Source organism: Dermochelys coriacea, chromosome 15 (genome assembly GCF_009764565.3).
Source record: "Dermochelys coriacea isolate rDerCor1 chromosome 15, rDerCor1.pri.v4, whole genome shotgun sequence".
Classification (NCBI taxonomy): domain Eukaryota; kingdom Metazoa; phylum Chordata; order Testudines; family Dermochelyidae; genus Dermochelys; species Dermochelys coriacea.
Genome location: NC_050082.1, coordinates 10,684,900 through 10,700,418, shown reverse-complemented (window position 1 = coordinate 10,700,418; position 15,519 = coordinate 10,684,900). Strand labels below are relative to the sequence as shown.

The 15,519-nt window shown below is 44.9% G+C and overlaps 1 protein-coding gene across 4 annotated transcripts in view; it reads left to right on the top strand.

Moving 5' to 3' along the window:
- Positions 1-15,519, top strand: part of SPPL3 (signal peptide peptidase like 3) — a 136,981-nt gene that overhangs the window by 83,913 nt on the left and 37,549 nt on the right. For all 4 annotated transcript variants that reach the window (XR_005288968.2, XM_038372822.2, XM_043498001.1 and 1 more), the window contains one exon: positions 14,314-14,402. Coding sequence is in view for 3 of the 4 variants with exons in the window: in XM_038372822.2 (XP_038228750.1) it covers positions 14,314-14,402 (89 nt within the window). In the remaining variant the exon portion in view is untranslated. The remainder of the gene's footprint in view (positions 1-14,313; positions 14,403-15,519) is intronic.

Here is a 15,519-nt window from a genome sequence, read left to right as displayed (position 1 = left end):
CCATACACACTGTAATGAGTGATCAGGTAATGTGAGCTCTTACCAGCAGGAGAGCGTGGGGGGGGGAAGGGGCCTTTTGTAGTGATAATCAAGGTGGGCCATTTCCAGCAGTTGACAAGAAAGTCTGAGGAACAGTGGGCGGCGGGGGGGGGGTGTGTGGAAATAAACATGGGGAAATAGTTTTACTTCGTGTAATGACCCATCTACTCCCAGTTTTTATTCAAGCCTAAGTTAATTGTATACAGGTTGCAAATTAATTCCAATTCAGCAGTCTCTCGTTGAAGTCTGTTTTTGAAGTTTTTTTGTTGAAGAATTGCCACTTTTACGTCTGTAATTGAGTGATCGAAGAAATTGAAGTGTTCTCCGACTGGTTTTTGAATGTTATAATTCTTGACGTCTGATTTGTGTCCATTTATTCTTTTATGTTGAGACTGTCTGGTTTGGCCAATGTACATGGCAGAGGGGCACTGCTGGTACATGATGGCATATATCACATTGGTAGATGTGCAGGTGAACGAGCCTCATAGTGTGGCTGATGTGATTAGGCCCTATGATGGTGTCCCCTGAATAGATATGTGGACCCAGTTGGCAACGGGCTTTGTTGCAAGGATAGCTTTCCTGGGTTAGTGTTTTTGTAATGTGGTGTGTGGTTGCTGGTGAGTAATTGCTTCAGGTTGGGGGGCTGTTGTAAGCAAGGACTGGCCTGTCTCCCAAGATCTGTGAGAGTGATGGGTCGTCCTTCAGGATAGGTTGTAGATCCTTGATGATGCGCTGGAGGGGTTTTAGTTGGGGGCTGAAGATGATGGCTAGTGGCGTTCTGTTATTTTCTTCATTGGGCCTGTCCTGTAGTAGGTAACTTCTGGGTACTCTTCTGGCTCTGTCGATCTGTTTCTTTACTTCAACAGGTGGGTATTGTAGTTGTAAGAACGCTAGATAGGGATCTTATAGGTGTTTGTCTCTGTCTGAGGGGATGGAGCAAATGCGGTTGTATCGTAGAGCTTGGCTGTAGACAATGGATCGTGTGGTGTGGTCTGGATGAAAGCGTGAGGCATGTAGGTAGGCATAGCGGTCAGTAGGTTTCCGGTGTAGAGTGGTGTTCATGTGACCATCGCTTATTAGCACCATAGTGTGCAGGAAGTGGATCTCTTGTGTGGACTGGTCCAGGCTGAGGTTGATGGTGGGATGGAAATTGTTGAAATCATGGTGGAATTCCTTAAGGGCTTCTTTTCCATGGGTCCAGATGATGAAGATGTCATCAATATAGCGCAAGTAGAGTAGGGGCGTTAGGGGACGAGAGCTGAGGAAGCGTTGTTCTAGGTCAGCCATAAAAATGTTGGCATACTGTGGGTCCGTGCGGGTACCCATAGCAGTGCCGCTGATTTGAAGGTATACATTGTCCCCAAATGTGAAATAGTTATGGGTGAGGACAAAGTCACAAAGTTCAGCCACCAGATTTGCCGTGATATTATTGGGGATACTGTTCCTGACGGCTTGTAGTCCATCTTTGTGTGGAATGTTGGTGTAGAGGGCTTCTACATCCATAGTGGCCAAGATGGTGTTTTCAGGAAGATCTCCGATGGATTGTAGTTTCCTTAAGAAGTCAGTGGTGTCTTAAAGATAGCTGAGAGCGCTGGTAGCGTAGGGCCTGAGGAGGGAGTCTACATAGCCAGACAATCCTGCTGTTGGGGTGCCAGGGCCTGAGATGATGGGACGTCCAGGATTTCCAGATTTATGGATCTTAGGTAGTGGATAGAATACCCCTGGTCAGGGTTCCAGGGGGGTATCGGTGTGGATTTGTTCTTGTGCTTTTTCAGGGAGTTTCTTGAGCAAATGGTATAGTTTCTTTTGGTAATCCTCAGTGGGATCAGAGGGTAATGGCTTGTAGAAAGTGGTGTTGGAGAGCTGCCTACCAGCCTCTTGTTCATATTCTGACCTATTCATGACGACAACAGCACCTCCTTGTCAGCCTTTTTGATTATGATATCAGAGTTGTTTCTGAGGCTGTGGATGGCATTGTGTTCTGAGGCTATGGGGCAAGTGATGCTGCTTTTCCACAATTTCAGCCCGTGCACATCGGCAGAAGCACTCTCTATAAAGTCCAGTCTGTTGTTTCGACCTTCAGGAGGAGTCCACCCAGAATGCTTCTTTTTGTTGTCTTGGTAGGAAGGTCTCTGGGTTAGTATGTTGTTCAGAGGTGTGTTGGAAATATTCCTTGGGTCGGAGACGTCGAAAATAGGATTCTAGGTCACCACAGAACTGTATCATGTTCGTGGGGGTGGAGGGGCAGAAGGAGAGGCCCCGAGATAACTCATGTTGCCTATTAGGTTATAGGCTATGTAGAAACTTTTTGTAAGCAAGCAAAACCTAATGTATTTCCAAGAAAATTATTTGTAAACTAACATTAAAGTTGGCAATGCATAACAATATTGTGGGGGTAGGAAATGTAAGTCAAACTCAAAAGTTAAGGTTACGGTTAAAGAAAAAAAAAATCTAAATGGAAATAGTGTTATGATATCCAAAAGAACTTAAACTCTTTCCTCATATTCCCATCACTTTGTACACTTCTGTGTAAAGTAGATAAATGTTTGATAGGTATCACATCTGACATTTTAAACCTTGGATACCTTGCCAGTTCAGACAGGAACTTGACTGGCTGACTGCATGTTAGACAATAAGAAAAGGAGTACGTGTGGCACCTTAGAGACTAACAAATTTATTAGAGCATAAGCTTTCGTGAGCTACAGCTCACTTCATCGGATGCATTTGGTGGAAAAAACAGAGGAGAGATTTATATACACACACACAGAGAACATGAAACAATGGGTTTATCATACACACTGTAAGGAGAGTGATCACTTAAGATAAGCCATCACCAACAGCAGGGGGGGGAAGGAGGAAAACCTTTCATGGTGACAAGCAGGTAGGCTAATTCCAGCAGTTAACAAGAATATCAGAGGAACAGTGGGGGGTGGGGTGGGAGGGAGAAAGACCATGGGGAAATAGTTTTACTTTGTGTAATGACTCATCCATTCCCAGTCTCTATTCAAGCCTAAGTTAATTGTATCCAGTTTGCAAATTAATTCCAATTCAGCAGTCTCTCGTTGGAGTCTGTTTTTGAAGCTTTTTTGTTGAAGTATAGCCACTCTTAGGTCTGTGATCGAGTGACCAGAGAGATTGAAGTGTTCTCCAACTGGTTTTTGAATGTTATAATTCTTGACGTCTGATTTGTGTCCATTCATTCTTTTACGTAGAGACTGTCCAGTTTGGCCAATGTACATGGCAGAGGGGCATTGCTGGCACATGATGGCATATATCACATTGGTAGATGCGCAGGTGAACGAGCCTCTGATAGTGTGGCTGATGTGATTAGGCCCTATGATGGTATCCCCTGAATAGATATGTGGACAGAGTTGGCAACGGGCTTTGTTGCAAGGATAGGTTCCTGGGTTAGTGGTTCTGTTGTGTGGTGTGTGGTTGCTGGTGAGTATTTGCTTCAGATTGGGGGGCTGTCTGTAAGCAAGGACTGGTCTGTCTCCCAAGATCTGAGAGAGCGATGGCTCGTCCTTCAGGATAGGTTGTAGATCCTTGATGATGCGTTGGAGGGGTTTTAGTTGGGGGCTGAAGGTGATGGCTAGTGGCGTTCTGTTGTTTTCTTTGTTGGGCCTGTCCTGTAGTAGGTGACTTCTGGGTAATCTTCTGGCTCTGTCAATCTGTTTCTTCACTTCAGCAGGTGGGTATTGTAGTTGTAGGAATGCATGATAGAGATCTTGTAGGTGTTTGTCTCTGTCTGAGGGGTTGGAGCAAATGCGGTTATATCGTAGCGCTTGGCTGTAGACAATGGATCGAGTGGTATGATCTGGATGAAAGCTAGAGGCATGTAGGTAGGAATAGCGGTCAGTAGGTTTCCGATATAGGGTGGTGTTTATGTGACCATCGCTTATTAGCACCGTAGTGTCCAGGAAGTGGATCTCTTGTGTGGACTGGTCCAGGCTGAGGTTGATGGTGGGATGGAAATTGTTGAAATCATGGTGGAATTCCTCAAGAGCTTCTTTTCCATGGGTCCAGATGATGAAGATGTCATCAATGTAGCGCAAGTAGAGTAGGGGCATTAGGGAACGAGAGCTGAGGAAGCGTTGTTCTAAGTCAGCCATAAAAATGTTGGCATACTGTGGGGCCATGCGGGTACCCATCGCAGTGCCGCTGATTTGAAGGTATACATTGTCACCAAATGTGAAATAGTTATGGGTCAGGACAAAGTCACAAAGTTCTGCCACCAGGTTAGCCGTGACAGTATCGGGGATACTGTTCCTGACGGCTTGTAGTCCATCTTTGTGTGGAATGTTGGTGTAGAGGGCTTCTACATCCATAGTGGCTAGGATGGTGTTTTTAGGAAGATCACCAATGGACTGTAGTTTCCTCAGGAAATCGGTGGTGTCTCGAAGATAGCTGGGAGTGCTGGTAACGAAGGGCCTGAGGAGGGAGTCTACATAGCCAGACAATCCTGCTGTCAGGGTGCCAATGCCTGAGATGATGGGGCGTCCAGGATTTCCAGGTTTATGGATCTTGGGTAGCAGATAGAATACCCCAGGTCCTGGCTCCAGGAGTGTGTCTGTGCGGATTTGTTCTTGTGCTTTTTCAGGGAGTTTCTTGAGCAAATGCTGTAGTTTCTTTTGGTAACTCTCAGTGGGATCAGAGGGTAATGGCTTGTAGAAAGTGGTGTTGGAGAGCTGCCTAGTAGCCTCTTGTTCATACTCTGACCTATTCATGATGACGACAGCACCTCCTTTGTCAGCCTTTTTGATTATGATGTCAGAGTTGTTTCTGAGGCTGTGGATGGCACTGTGTTCTGCATGGCTGAGGTTATGGGGTAAGCGATGCTGCTTTTCCACAATTTCAGCTCGTGCACGTCGGCGGAAGCAGTCTATGTAGAAATCCAGGCTGCTGTTTCGACCTTCAGGAGGAGTCCACCTAGAGTCCCACTGAGAGTTACCAAAAGAAACTACAGCATTTGCTCAAGAAACTCCCTGAAAAAGCACAAGAACAAATCCGCACAGACACACTCCTGGAGCCAGGACCTGGGGTATTCTATCTGCTACCCAAGATCCATAAACCTGGAAATCCTGGACGCCCCATCATCTCAGGCATTGGCACCCTGACAGCAGGATTGTCTGGCTATGTAGACTCCCTCCTCAGGCCCTTCGTTACCAGCACTCCCAGCTATCTTCGAGACACCACCGATTTCCTGAGGAAACTACAGTCCATTGGTGATCTTCCTAAAAACACCATCCTAGCCACTATGGATGTAGAAGCCCTCTACACCAACATTCCACACAAAGATGGACTACAAGCCGTCAGGAACAGTATCCCCGATACTGTCACGGCTAACCTGGTGGCAGAACTTTGTGACTTTGTCCTGACCCATAACTATTTCACATTTGGTGACAATGTATACCTTCAAATCAGCGGCACTGCGATGGGTACCCGCATGGCCCCACAGTATGCCAACATTTTTATGGCTGACTTAGAACAACGCTTCCTCAGCTCTCGTTCCCTAATGCCCCTACTCTACTTGCGCTACATTGATGACATCTTCATCATCTGGACCCATGGAAAAGAAGCTCTTGAGGAATTCCACCATGATTTCAACAATTTCCATCCCACCATCAACCTCAGCCTGGACCAGTCCACACAAGAGATCCACTTCCTGGACACTACGGTGCTAATAAGCGATGGTCACATAAACACCACCCTATATCGGAAACCTACTGACCGCTATTCCTACCTACATGCCTCTAGCTTTCATCCAGATCATACCACTCGATCCATTGTCTACAGCCAAGCGCTACGATATAACCGCATTTGCTCCAACCCCTCAGACAGAGACAAACACCTACAAGATCTCTATCATGCATTCCTACAACTACAATACCCACCTGCTGAAGTGAAGAAACAGATTGACAGAGCCAGAAGATTACCCAGAAGTCACCTACTACAGGACAGGCCCAACAAAGAAAACAACAGAACGCCACTAGCCATCACCTTCAGCCCCCAACTAAAACCCCTCCAACGCATCATCAAGGATCTACAACCTATCCTGAAGGACGAGCCATCGCTCTCTCAGATCTTGGGAGACAGACCAGTCCTTGCTTACAGACAGCCCCCCAATCTGAAGCAAATACTCACCAGCAACCACACACCACACAACAGAACCACTAACCCAGGAACCTATCCTTGCAACAAAGCCCGTTGCCAACTCTGTCCACATATCTATTCAGGGGATACCATCATAGGGCCTAATCACATCAGCCACACTATCAGAGGCTCGTTCACCTGCGCATCTACCAATGTGATATATGCCATCATGTGCCAGCAATGCCCCTCTGCCATGTACATTGGCCAAACTGGACAGTCTCTACGTAAAAGAATGAATGGACACAAATCAGACGTCAAGAATTATAACATTCAAAAACCAGTTGGAGAACACTTCAATCTCTCTGGTCACTCGATCACAGACCTAAGAGTGGCTATACTTCAACAAAAAAGCTTCAAAAACAGACTCCAACGAGAGACTGCTGAATTGGAATTAATTTGCAAACTGGATACAATTAACTTAGGCTTGAATAGAGACTGGGAATGGATGAGTCATTACACAAAGTAAAACTATTTCCCCATGGTATTTCTCCCTCCCACCCCACCCCCCACTGTTCCTCTGATATTCTTGTTAACTGCTGGAATTAGCCTACCTGCTTGTCACCATGAAAGGTTTTCCTCCTTCCCCCCCCTGCTGTTGGTGATGGCTTATCTTAAGTGATCACTCTCCTTACAGTGTGTATGATAAACCCATTGTTTCATGTTCTCTGTGTGTGTGTATATAAATCTCTCCTCTGTTTTTTCCACCAAATGCATCCGATGAAGTGAGCTGTAGCTCACGAAAGCTTATGCTCTAATAAATTTGTTAGTCTCTAAGGTGCCACACGTACTCCTTTTCTTTTTGCGAATACAGACTAACACGGCTGCTACTCTGAAACCATGTTAGACAATGTGTGCTTTGGGGACTCACTTGGGTCTATAGACATTTAGAACTATTTCCAAAATGGTTTCAACAACACAGTATAATTAGCTTAACTGAAAGGTATACAAGGTTTAAGAAATAAGCAACAGGGAGCCAAATAATTTTGGATGCTAAAGGATTTGTTAGATGTAAAATTTTTGATGTCGTGAATGATGAGGAATAGGAGGAAAATGGGATTTCAGTCATGCAGGTCTTTGTATAATACCCAATATTGATTCATTTAGCCTCTCAGACTCTGAAGCAGATAAGTATTGTCCCATCTTGTATATGAAACGGATGCACCAGAGATTAAGTGCTTTTTTTTTCTCCCCCCCTCTCCCTCCTCCCAGGTCATACAGGGAGTCTGTAGCAGAGCCAGGAATAGAACTGGGGCATCAGGCCACTCACTTTTGTGCCTCAGTCAGAAGACCAACGTTGTGTTTTTTGTGATAGGGAGGATGCTATTGCTCTCTCATCAAAGGAGGATAGACTGGAGCCTGGGCTTGGGTTAAAGATGACACATCCATAGTCAATGAGACCGATGTGTACAGTTGTATGTCTAGCATGTGGCTCATAGTCATAGCTAATACTAAAATGATGTGTATTATGATGGAGCAGTAACAAAATCATAGTTAAAATTGCATTAGGGTTTATAACTATATAATAAAGGACATAAATGGCCATACTGAATGAGACCATTGGTCCACTGGCTGGTGCAAGATGCGTCAGAAGGAATGAACAGAACAGGGCAGTTTGAATGATCCATCCGGTTTTCCAGTCCCAACTTCTGGCAGTCAGAGGTTTAGGGACACCTTCATCAAGTTATCTAGATCTTTTTTTAACCCAGTTATACTTTTGGCCTTCACAACATCGCCTGGCAATGAGTTCCACAGGTTGATTTGTGTGTTGTGTGAAGAAGTACTTCCGTATGTTAGTTTAAAACTTTCTGCCTATTAATTTAATTTGCTAACCTCTTGGTCTTGTTATATGTGAAAGGGTGAAAAACACTTCCTTAATTCACTTTCTCCACACCATTCATGATTGTATAGACCCCTATCACAGTGGTGTTCAAACTTTTTTTCTGGCGACCCAGCTGAAGATAATTGTTGTTGTCCATGACCCAATGGAGCTGGGGATGAGGGGTTTGGGGTGCGGGAGGGGGGTCAAGACTCTGGGCTGGGGGCGCAGGCTCTGGGGTGGGGCCAGGGATGAGGGGCCTGGGTGCAGGAGGGGGCACCAGGTTTGGGGAGGTCTCAGGGCTGGGGCAGGAGATTGGGTTGCAGGCTTATCTCCAGTGGCTCTCAGTTAGCAGCGCAGCCAGGGTGCAGAGGCAGGCTTCCCGTCTGTCCTGGCACCATGGACTGCTCTGCGCCCCGGAAGCGGCCAGCAGCAGGTCCGGCTCAGTAGCATGGCTTGAGGGGAGTGGGGCAGTGGCCGCTCTCCCACCGAGCAGAAGTGGTGCCTTTTTAATTTTTTGGCGCCTTTTTAATTTTTACTCACCCGGCGGCGCTCCGGGTCTTCGGCGGCTGGTCAGGCGGCACTTGGGTCCTTCACTTGCTCCGGTCTTTGGCAGCATTTCGGTGGTGGGGGGTACTTCAGTGCCGCCAAAGACTGGAGCGAGTGAAGGACCCGATGCCAAAGACCCAGAGTGTCGCTGGGTGAGTACAGGCAGGTGGCGCCTTTTTTTATCTCCACTCCCCCTGTTTTCTCCACCTGGCTACGCCATTGGTCCGGCTCCTAGGCGGAGGCTCCCAAGCAGCTCTGCATGGCTCTCACCCGCAGACACCCACCTTCCCCCCTTTGCCAGCTCCCATTGGCTGGAAACCAGCCAATGGGAGTGTGGAGCTGGTGCTTGGGGCAGGGGCAGTGCACGGAGCCCTGTGGCTCCCCTGCCTAGGAGCCGGACCTGCTGCTGGCTACTTCTGGGGCACAGCACTACTAGTTTTTATTGGCCGGCCACCAGGGTCCCTCAGTGCTGGTTCTGTGACCCAGTACTGTGTTGCGACTCAAAGTCTGAAAACCAGTGCTCTATCATATCCCCTCTTAGTCAGCTTTTTTCCAACCTGAACGGTCCCAGTCTTGTTTTAATTTCTCCTGTTCCATATTCCTCATAATTTTTGTCTTCCCTTCTCTATACCTTTTCCAATTCTAATGTATCTTTTCTGAGATGGGGCGACCACAACAGCACATGGTATTCATGATGTGGGCATCCTATTTGTTTATATAGTGGCATTATGATATTTTCTCATCTTCCCTTTTCAAATGGTTCCGAACATTATTAACTTTTTTTTTTTGAACTGCTACTGCACATTGACAGCTGTTTTTAGAGAACTATCCACAATGAATCATAGTCTATCAGGGTTGGAAGGGACCTCAGGGGGTCATCTAGTTCAACCCCCTGCTCAAAGCAGGACCAATCCCCAACTAAATCATCCCAGCCAGGGCTTTGTCAAGCCTGACCTTAAAAACTTCTAAGGAAGGAGATTCCACCACCTCCCTCGGTAACACATTCCAGTGTTTCACCACCCTCCTGGTGAAAAAGATTTTCCTAATATCCAACCTAAACCTCCCCCACTGCAACTTGATACCATTACTCCTTGTTCTGTCATCTGCTCCCACTGAGAACAGTCTAGATCCTCTTTGTAATCCCCTTTCAGGTAGTTGAAAGCAGCTATGAAATCCCCCGTCATTCTTCTCTTCTGCTGACTAAGCAACTCCAGTTCCCTCAGCCTCTCCTCATAAGTCATGTGTTCCAGTCCCCTAATCATTTTTGTTGCCCTCCGCTGGATGCTTTCCAATTTTTCCACATGCTTTTTGTAGTGTGGGGCCCAAAACTGGACACACTACTCCAGATGAGGCCTCACCAATGTCGAATAGAAGGGAATGATCACGTCCCTCGATCTGCTGGCAATGCCCCTGCTTATACATCTCAAAATGCCATTGGCCTTCTTGGCAACAAGGGCACACTGTTGACTCATATCCAGCTTCTCGTCCACTGTAATCCATAGGTCCTTTTCTGCAGAACTGCTGCCTAGCCATTCGGTCCCTAGTCTGTAGCGGTGCATGGGATTCTTCCGTCCTAAGTGCAGGACTCTGCACTTGTCCTTGCTGAACCTCATCAGGTTTCTTTTGGCCCAATCCTCTAATTTGTCTAGGTCCCTCTTTATCTATCCCTACCGTCCAGCGTATCTACCTCTCCTCCCAGTTTCGTGTCATCTGCAAACTTGCTGAGGGTGCAATCCGCACCATCCTTCAGATCATTTATAAAGATATTGAACAAAACCAGCCCGAGGACTGACTCTTGGGGCATTCCACTTGATACCGGCTGCTAAGTAGACATGGAGCTATTGATCACTACGCATTGAGCCTGACAATCTAGCCAACTTTCTATCCATCTTATAGTCCATTCATCCAGCCCCAACTTCTTTAACTTGCTGACCAGAATACTATGGGAGACTGTGTCAAAAGCTTTGCTAAAGTCAAGGAGCAACACATCCACAGCTTTCCCCTCATCCACAGAGCCAGTTATCTCGTCATAGAAGGCAATTAGATTAATCAGGCATGACTTGCCCTTGGTGAATCCATGCTGACTGTTCCTGATCACTTTCCTCTCTTCTAAGTGCTTCAGAATTGATTCCTTTAGGTCCTGCTCCATGATTTTTCCAGGGACTGAGATGAGGCTGACTAGCCTGTAGTTCCCAGGATCCTCTTCCTTACCTTTTTTAAAGATGGGTATTACATTAGCCTTTTTCCAGTTGTCTGGGACTTCCCCCGATCGCCATGAGTTTTCAAAGATAATGGCCAATGGCCCTGCAATCACATCTGCCAACTCCTTTAGCACTCTCTGATGCAGTGCATCTGGCCCCATGGACTTGTGCTCGTCCAGCTTTTCTAAATAGTCCTGAACGACTTCTTTCTCCACAAAGGGCTGGTTACCTCCTCCCCATTCTGTGCTGCCCAGTGCAGCAGTCTGGAAACTGACCTTGTTCATGAAGACATAGGCAAAAAAAGCATTGAGTACATTAGCTTTTTCCACATCTTCTGTCACTAGGTTGCCTCCCTCATTCAGTGAGGGGACCACACTTTCCTTGACTTGCTTCTTGTTGCTAACATACCTGAAGAAACCCTTCTTGTTACTTTTAACATCTCTTGCTAGCTGCAACTCCAGGTGTGATTTGGCCTTCCTGATTTCACTCCTGCATGCCCGAGCAATATTTTTATACTCTTCCCTGGTCATTTGTCCAGTCTTCCACTTCTTGTAAGTTTCTTTTTTGTGTTTTTTTGCGCCAAGAGCTCTTTCTTGTGGTAACAGCTAATTTAGACCCTATCATTTTATATGTATATGTTGGGATTATGTTTTCCAATGTATATTACTTGGCATTTATCAACATTAAATTTCATCTGCCGTTTTGTGAGGTCACTTTGTAGCTCTTCAGTCAGCTTTGGACTTAACTGTCTTGAGGAATTTTTTTATTGTCTGCAAACTTTGCCACCTCACTGTTTACCTCTTTTTCCACCTGATTTATGAATATGTTGAACAGCATAGGCCCTAGTAAAGTACAGATCATTGGAGAACCCTGTTGTTTACCTCTCTCCACTGTGAAAACTGACCATTTATTCTTCTCCTGTCTTTCCTGTCTTTCAGTGAGTTAGTTAATGACTCCTTACTTTGCTTAAGAGCCTTTGATGAGTGACCTTGTCAAGGTCTTTCTGAAAGTCCAGTTACACTGTATCCACTGGATCTCCCTTGTCCATATGTTTGTTGACCCCCCTCATAGAATTCTAATAGACTGGCGATGCCTGATTTCCCTTTATAAAAGCTATGTTGACTCTTCCCCAGCATATTTTGTTCATCTGTGTGCCAGATAATTCTATTCTTTACTACAGTTTCAATCAGTTTGCCTGATTCTGAAGTTAGGCTTACTGGCCTTTAATAGTCAGGGTTGTCTCTGGAGTCTTTTTTTTTAAAAATTGGCATTATATTAGCTATCCTCTAGTCATCTGTTGCAGTGCTGATTTAACAGATAGGTTATATACTACAGTTAGTAGTTTTGCAATTTCATATACGAGTTCCTTCAGAACTCTTGGGTGAATACCATCTGGTCCTGATGACTTATTACTGTTAAATTTATCAGTTTGTTGCAAGACATCCTCTATTGACATCTCAGTCTGAGACACTTTTTAGAGTTGTCACCTAAAAAGAATGACTCAGGTATGGGAGTCTCCCTCACATCCTCTGCAGTGAAGAGTGATGCAAAGAATTAAGGTATGGCTACACTTGCAGATGTAGAGTGCTTTGAGTTAAACCAGCCTTCGTAGAGCAGAGTAGGGAAAGCGCTGCAGTCTGTCCACACTGACAGCTTCAAGCGCACTGGCATGGCCATATTTGTGGCACTTGCAGTGGCATTGGGAGCAGTGCATTATGGGCAGCTATCCCAGCATGCAATTAACTGCAACGTGTTTTTCAAATGGGGGGGGGTGGAGTGTGACAGGGAGTGTGTTGTGTGTACGTGGGGAGAGAGAGTGAGTGGGTTTTGGGGGGTTGAGAGCATGTCAGCATGCTGTGTTGTAAGTTCTGACAGCAGCAGACCTCCCCCTCCTCCCCGCCTCTCTCTCTCTCATACAGCATTCCACAGTAATGGCTTGCTCGGCTGTCAGAAATGGAACTTTCAAAGGGCATATCCGCATTCCTAGGTGAGTTCAAAACAATGAGAAGAGTGGCCACTTGACTTAAGGGGATTATGGGACGTTTCTGGAGGCTGATCAGAGCGCAGTAATGCAACACCTCGTTCACACTGATGCCCAGCGTTTCAGCCACGATGCAACAAGTGTTAACCTTCTCTCCGAGGTGGAGTATCAGGAGCCCTCTAGCCATGGAGTCAGAGCACTCTACGGGCCTTGCCAGTGTGACGTGGAGTGAGCTAGGGCGCCTGAGGCTGCTTTAATGTGCTCTAACTCGCAAGTATAGCCAAGCCCTAAGTTTAGCTTCTCCACAACCACCTTGTTTTCTTGAGTGCTTCTTTAACACCTCAATCATCCAGTGGCCCCACTGATTGATGGTTTGTTTGGCAGGCTTCCTGCTTCTGATGTGCTTAAAAAAATTTTTTGCTGTTAATTTTTGTCTTTTGCTAGTTGTTTTACAAGTTATTTTTTGGCTTATCTAATCATACCTTTACACTTGGCTTGCCAAAGTTTATGCTCCTTTCCACTTTCCTCATAGGAGCGTTTTGACTTCCAATTTTTAAAGGATGTCTTTTTGTCTCTAACTGCCTCTTTCACCCTGTTTAGCCGTCATGGCAGTTTTTAGTCCTCTTACTTTTTTTATTTATTTGAGTTATACATATAGTCCGAGTCTCTGTTATGGTGTGTTTAAAAAGTTTCCATTCAGTTTGCAAACATTTAACTCTTGTGACTGTTCCTTTTAACTTCAATTTGACTAACCTCCTCATTTTTTGTGTAGTTCCCCTTTTGAAGTTAAGGATTTCTTTGGTATTTTCCCCCATACAAGGATGTTAAAATTATGCAAGGCACTGAATTTAGCCGTATAGAGTGGAAATCTGTCAACTTTAAATTTGTTAGTCTCTAAGGTGCCACAAGTACTCCTTTTCTTTTTTGCGAATACAGACTAACACGGCTGCTACTCTGAAACCAAAATTTATTACATTATGGTCGCTATTAGTGAGTTGTTCAGCTATATTCACCTCTTCGACCAGATCCTGTCCTCCCCTTAGGACTAAATCAAGAATTGCCTCTCCTCTTATGGGATCCAAGACTAGCTGCTCCAAGAAGCAGTCATTAATGGTGTCTAGAAATTTTATCTGTGCATCCTGTCATAAGCTGACATGTTCCCAGTCAGTATTGGGATACTTAAAATCCCGCATTATTATTGGGTTTTCTGGTGGTTTTTTTTTTTTCCCCTGAATCCTCTCTAATCTCCCTGAGAACTTCACTATCACCATCACCTCCTGGTCAGGTGGCCGGTAGTCTATTCCTACTGCTCTACTCCTATTATTCAAGCATGGAATTTTGATCAATAGAGATTGTTGTAGTATTTGATTCATTTAAGATTTTTACTATATTTGACTCTATGCTTGCTTTCGCATACAATGCCATTCCAACAGCGTGAACTACTCTGTCATTACTATATATTTGTATCCTGGTATTATGTATCCTATTGATTATCTGTGAAATAACTATAAATCAAACAGTGAACCTCAATGGGAGTTTGAAATTTGAGTATTAAGAGTTTGCTTTTCTTGCAGGTCCCTTAACATGGACTTTGAGAATCAAGACAAAGAGAGAGACAGCAGCAGCTCACCTGGGTCTTTCAATGGCAACAGCACCAATAATAGTAAGTACTCTCCAACTGCTCGCATTAATCCTTCCTGTCTTCCCATCAGCCAATCTAGTATGCTGCATTCAGGAATTTATCATGGTTTGTATTCTTGCGCTGTGCTACTTGAATTCTTATGATGTAGGGAAGACATTCTGTGTAGGCCAACCTGATGTGCAGACTTATGAACTGAGCCCCATAGTGTTATCAAACATGCCCACAGATACTAAGGATTCAGAACATTCATATATATACTATTGCATGCTTCACAGTTGTGATAGAGGTGGAAGACTTCTCTTCTTAGTTCTTTTGAACAGTTAGTATTAAAAATAGATGGTAATTAAATTATATGCTGTTCTGAGGTGATCATCACTATAAAGTACCTGAGTATGTCACAAGCACTGATGAATTTACCCTCACCTTTACTTCAGACATAGGGAAATATTATTCAGTTTTACCAATAAGTCAACCTTGAGACACCGAGGTCAAATAACTTGTCCAAAGACACACAGGAAGACTGACAGAACTGAGACTACAGCCCTGATTTCTTGAATCCAAGTCCACATTTTTAAATCTGGTCTTGTTTGGCAAAGCAAGAATTCTGTATTCCAAGCTGAGTGTCTTTGTTTAAATTGTTAGAGGTTGAGAATTAATGTGCAGTGCTAACATGTCCCCTTCAAAATATGGGTTTTTTTCTTAAAGCAAAAAGGGGGTGAGTGAATAAGAAGCTTACTTCACATGGGCTGTGGGTGCTATTTAGGATACAAGTAAGTTGCTCTGCTAAAATGGGATGGGCTCAAGCAAGATACGTTGAATTGCTTGGCTTTATTATTGTTCCCTGGAGCTCAAAAGAGGCTGACTTTGAGTCCCTTCTCAGCCCTTCGCAGAATGTAAAATTTTGAGCCAGTAGGCTTCCAAAAATAACTTACAGTATCCCACCTAGGCCAGATGTACACATTTTAAGGGAGATTGGTAAATTAACTGTTCTGACACAGCAGTTTAGTCAAAGTCTGCAGTGTATATAGCTCTGATCTTAAAAGATGTTGTTACTTTCAGGGTGGCACCCTTGTCTGCTGTTAAGCAGTTCAGTTTGGAGGAACTTACTTCACATATATTCATGTACTTATATGTTCCC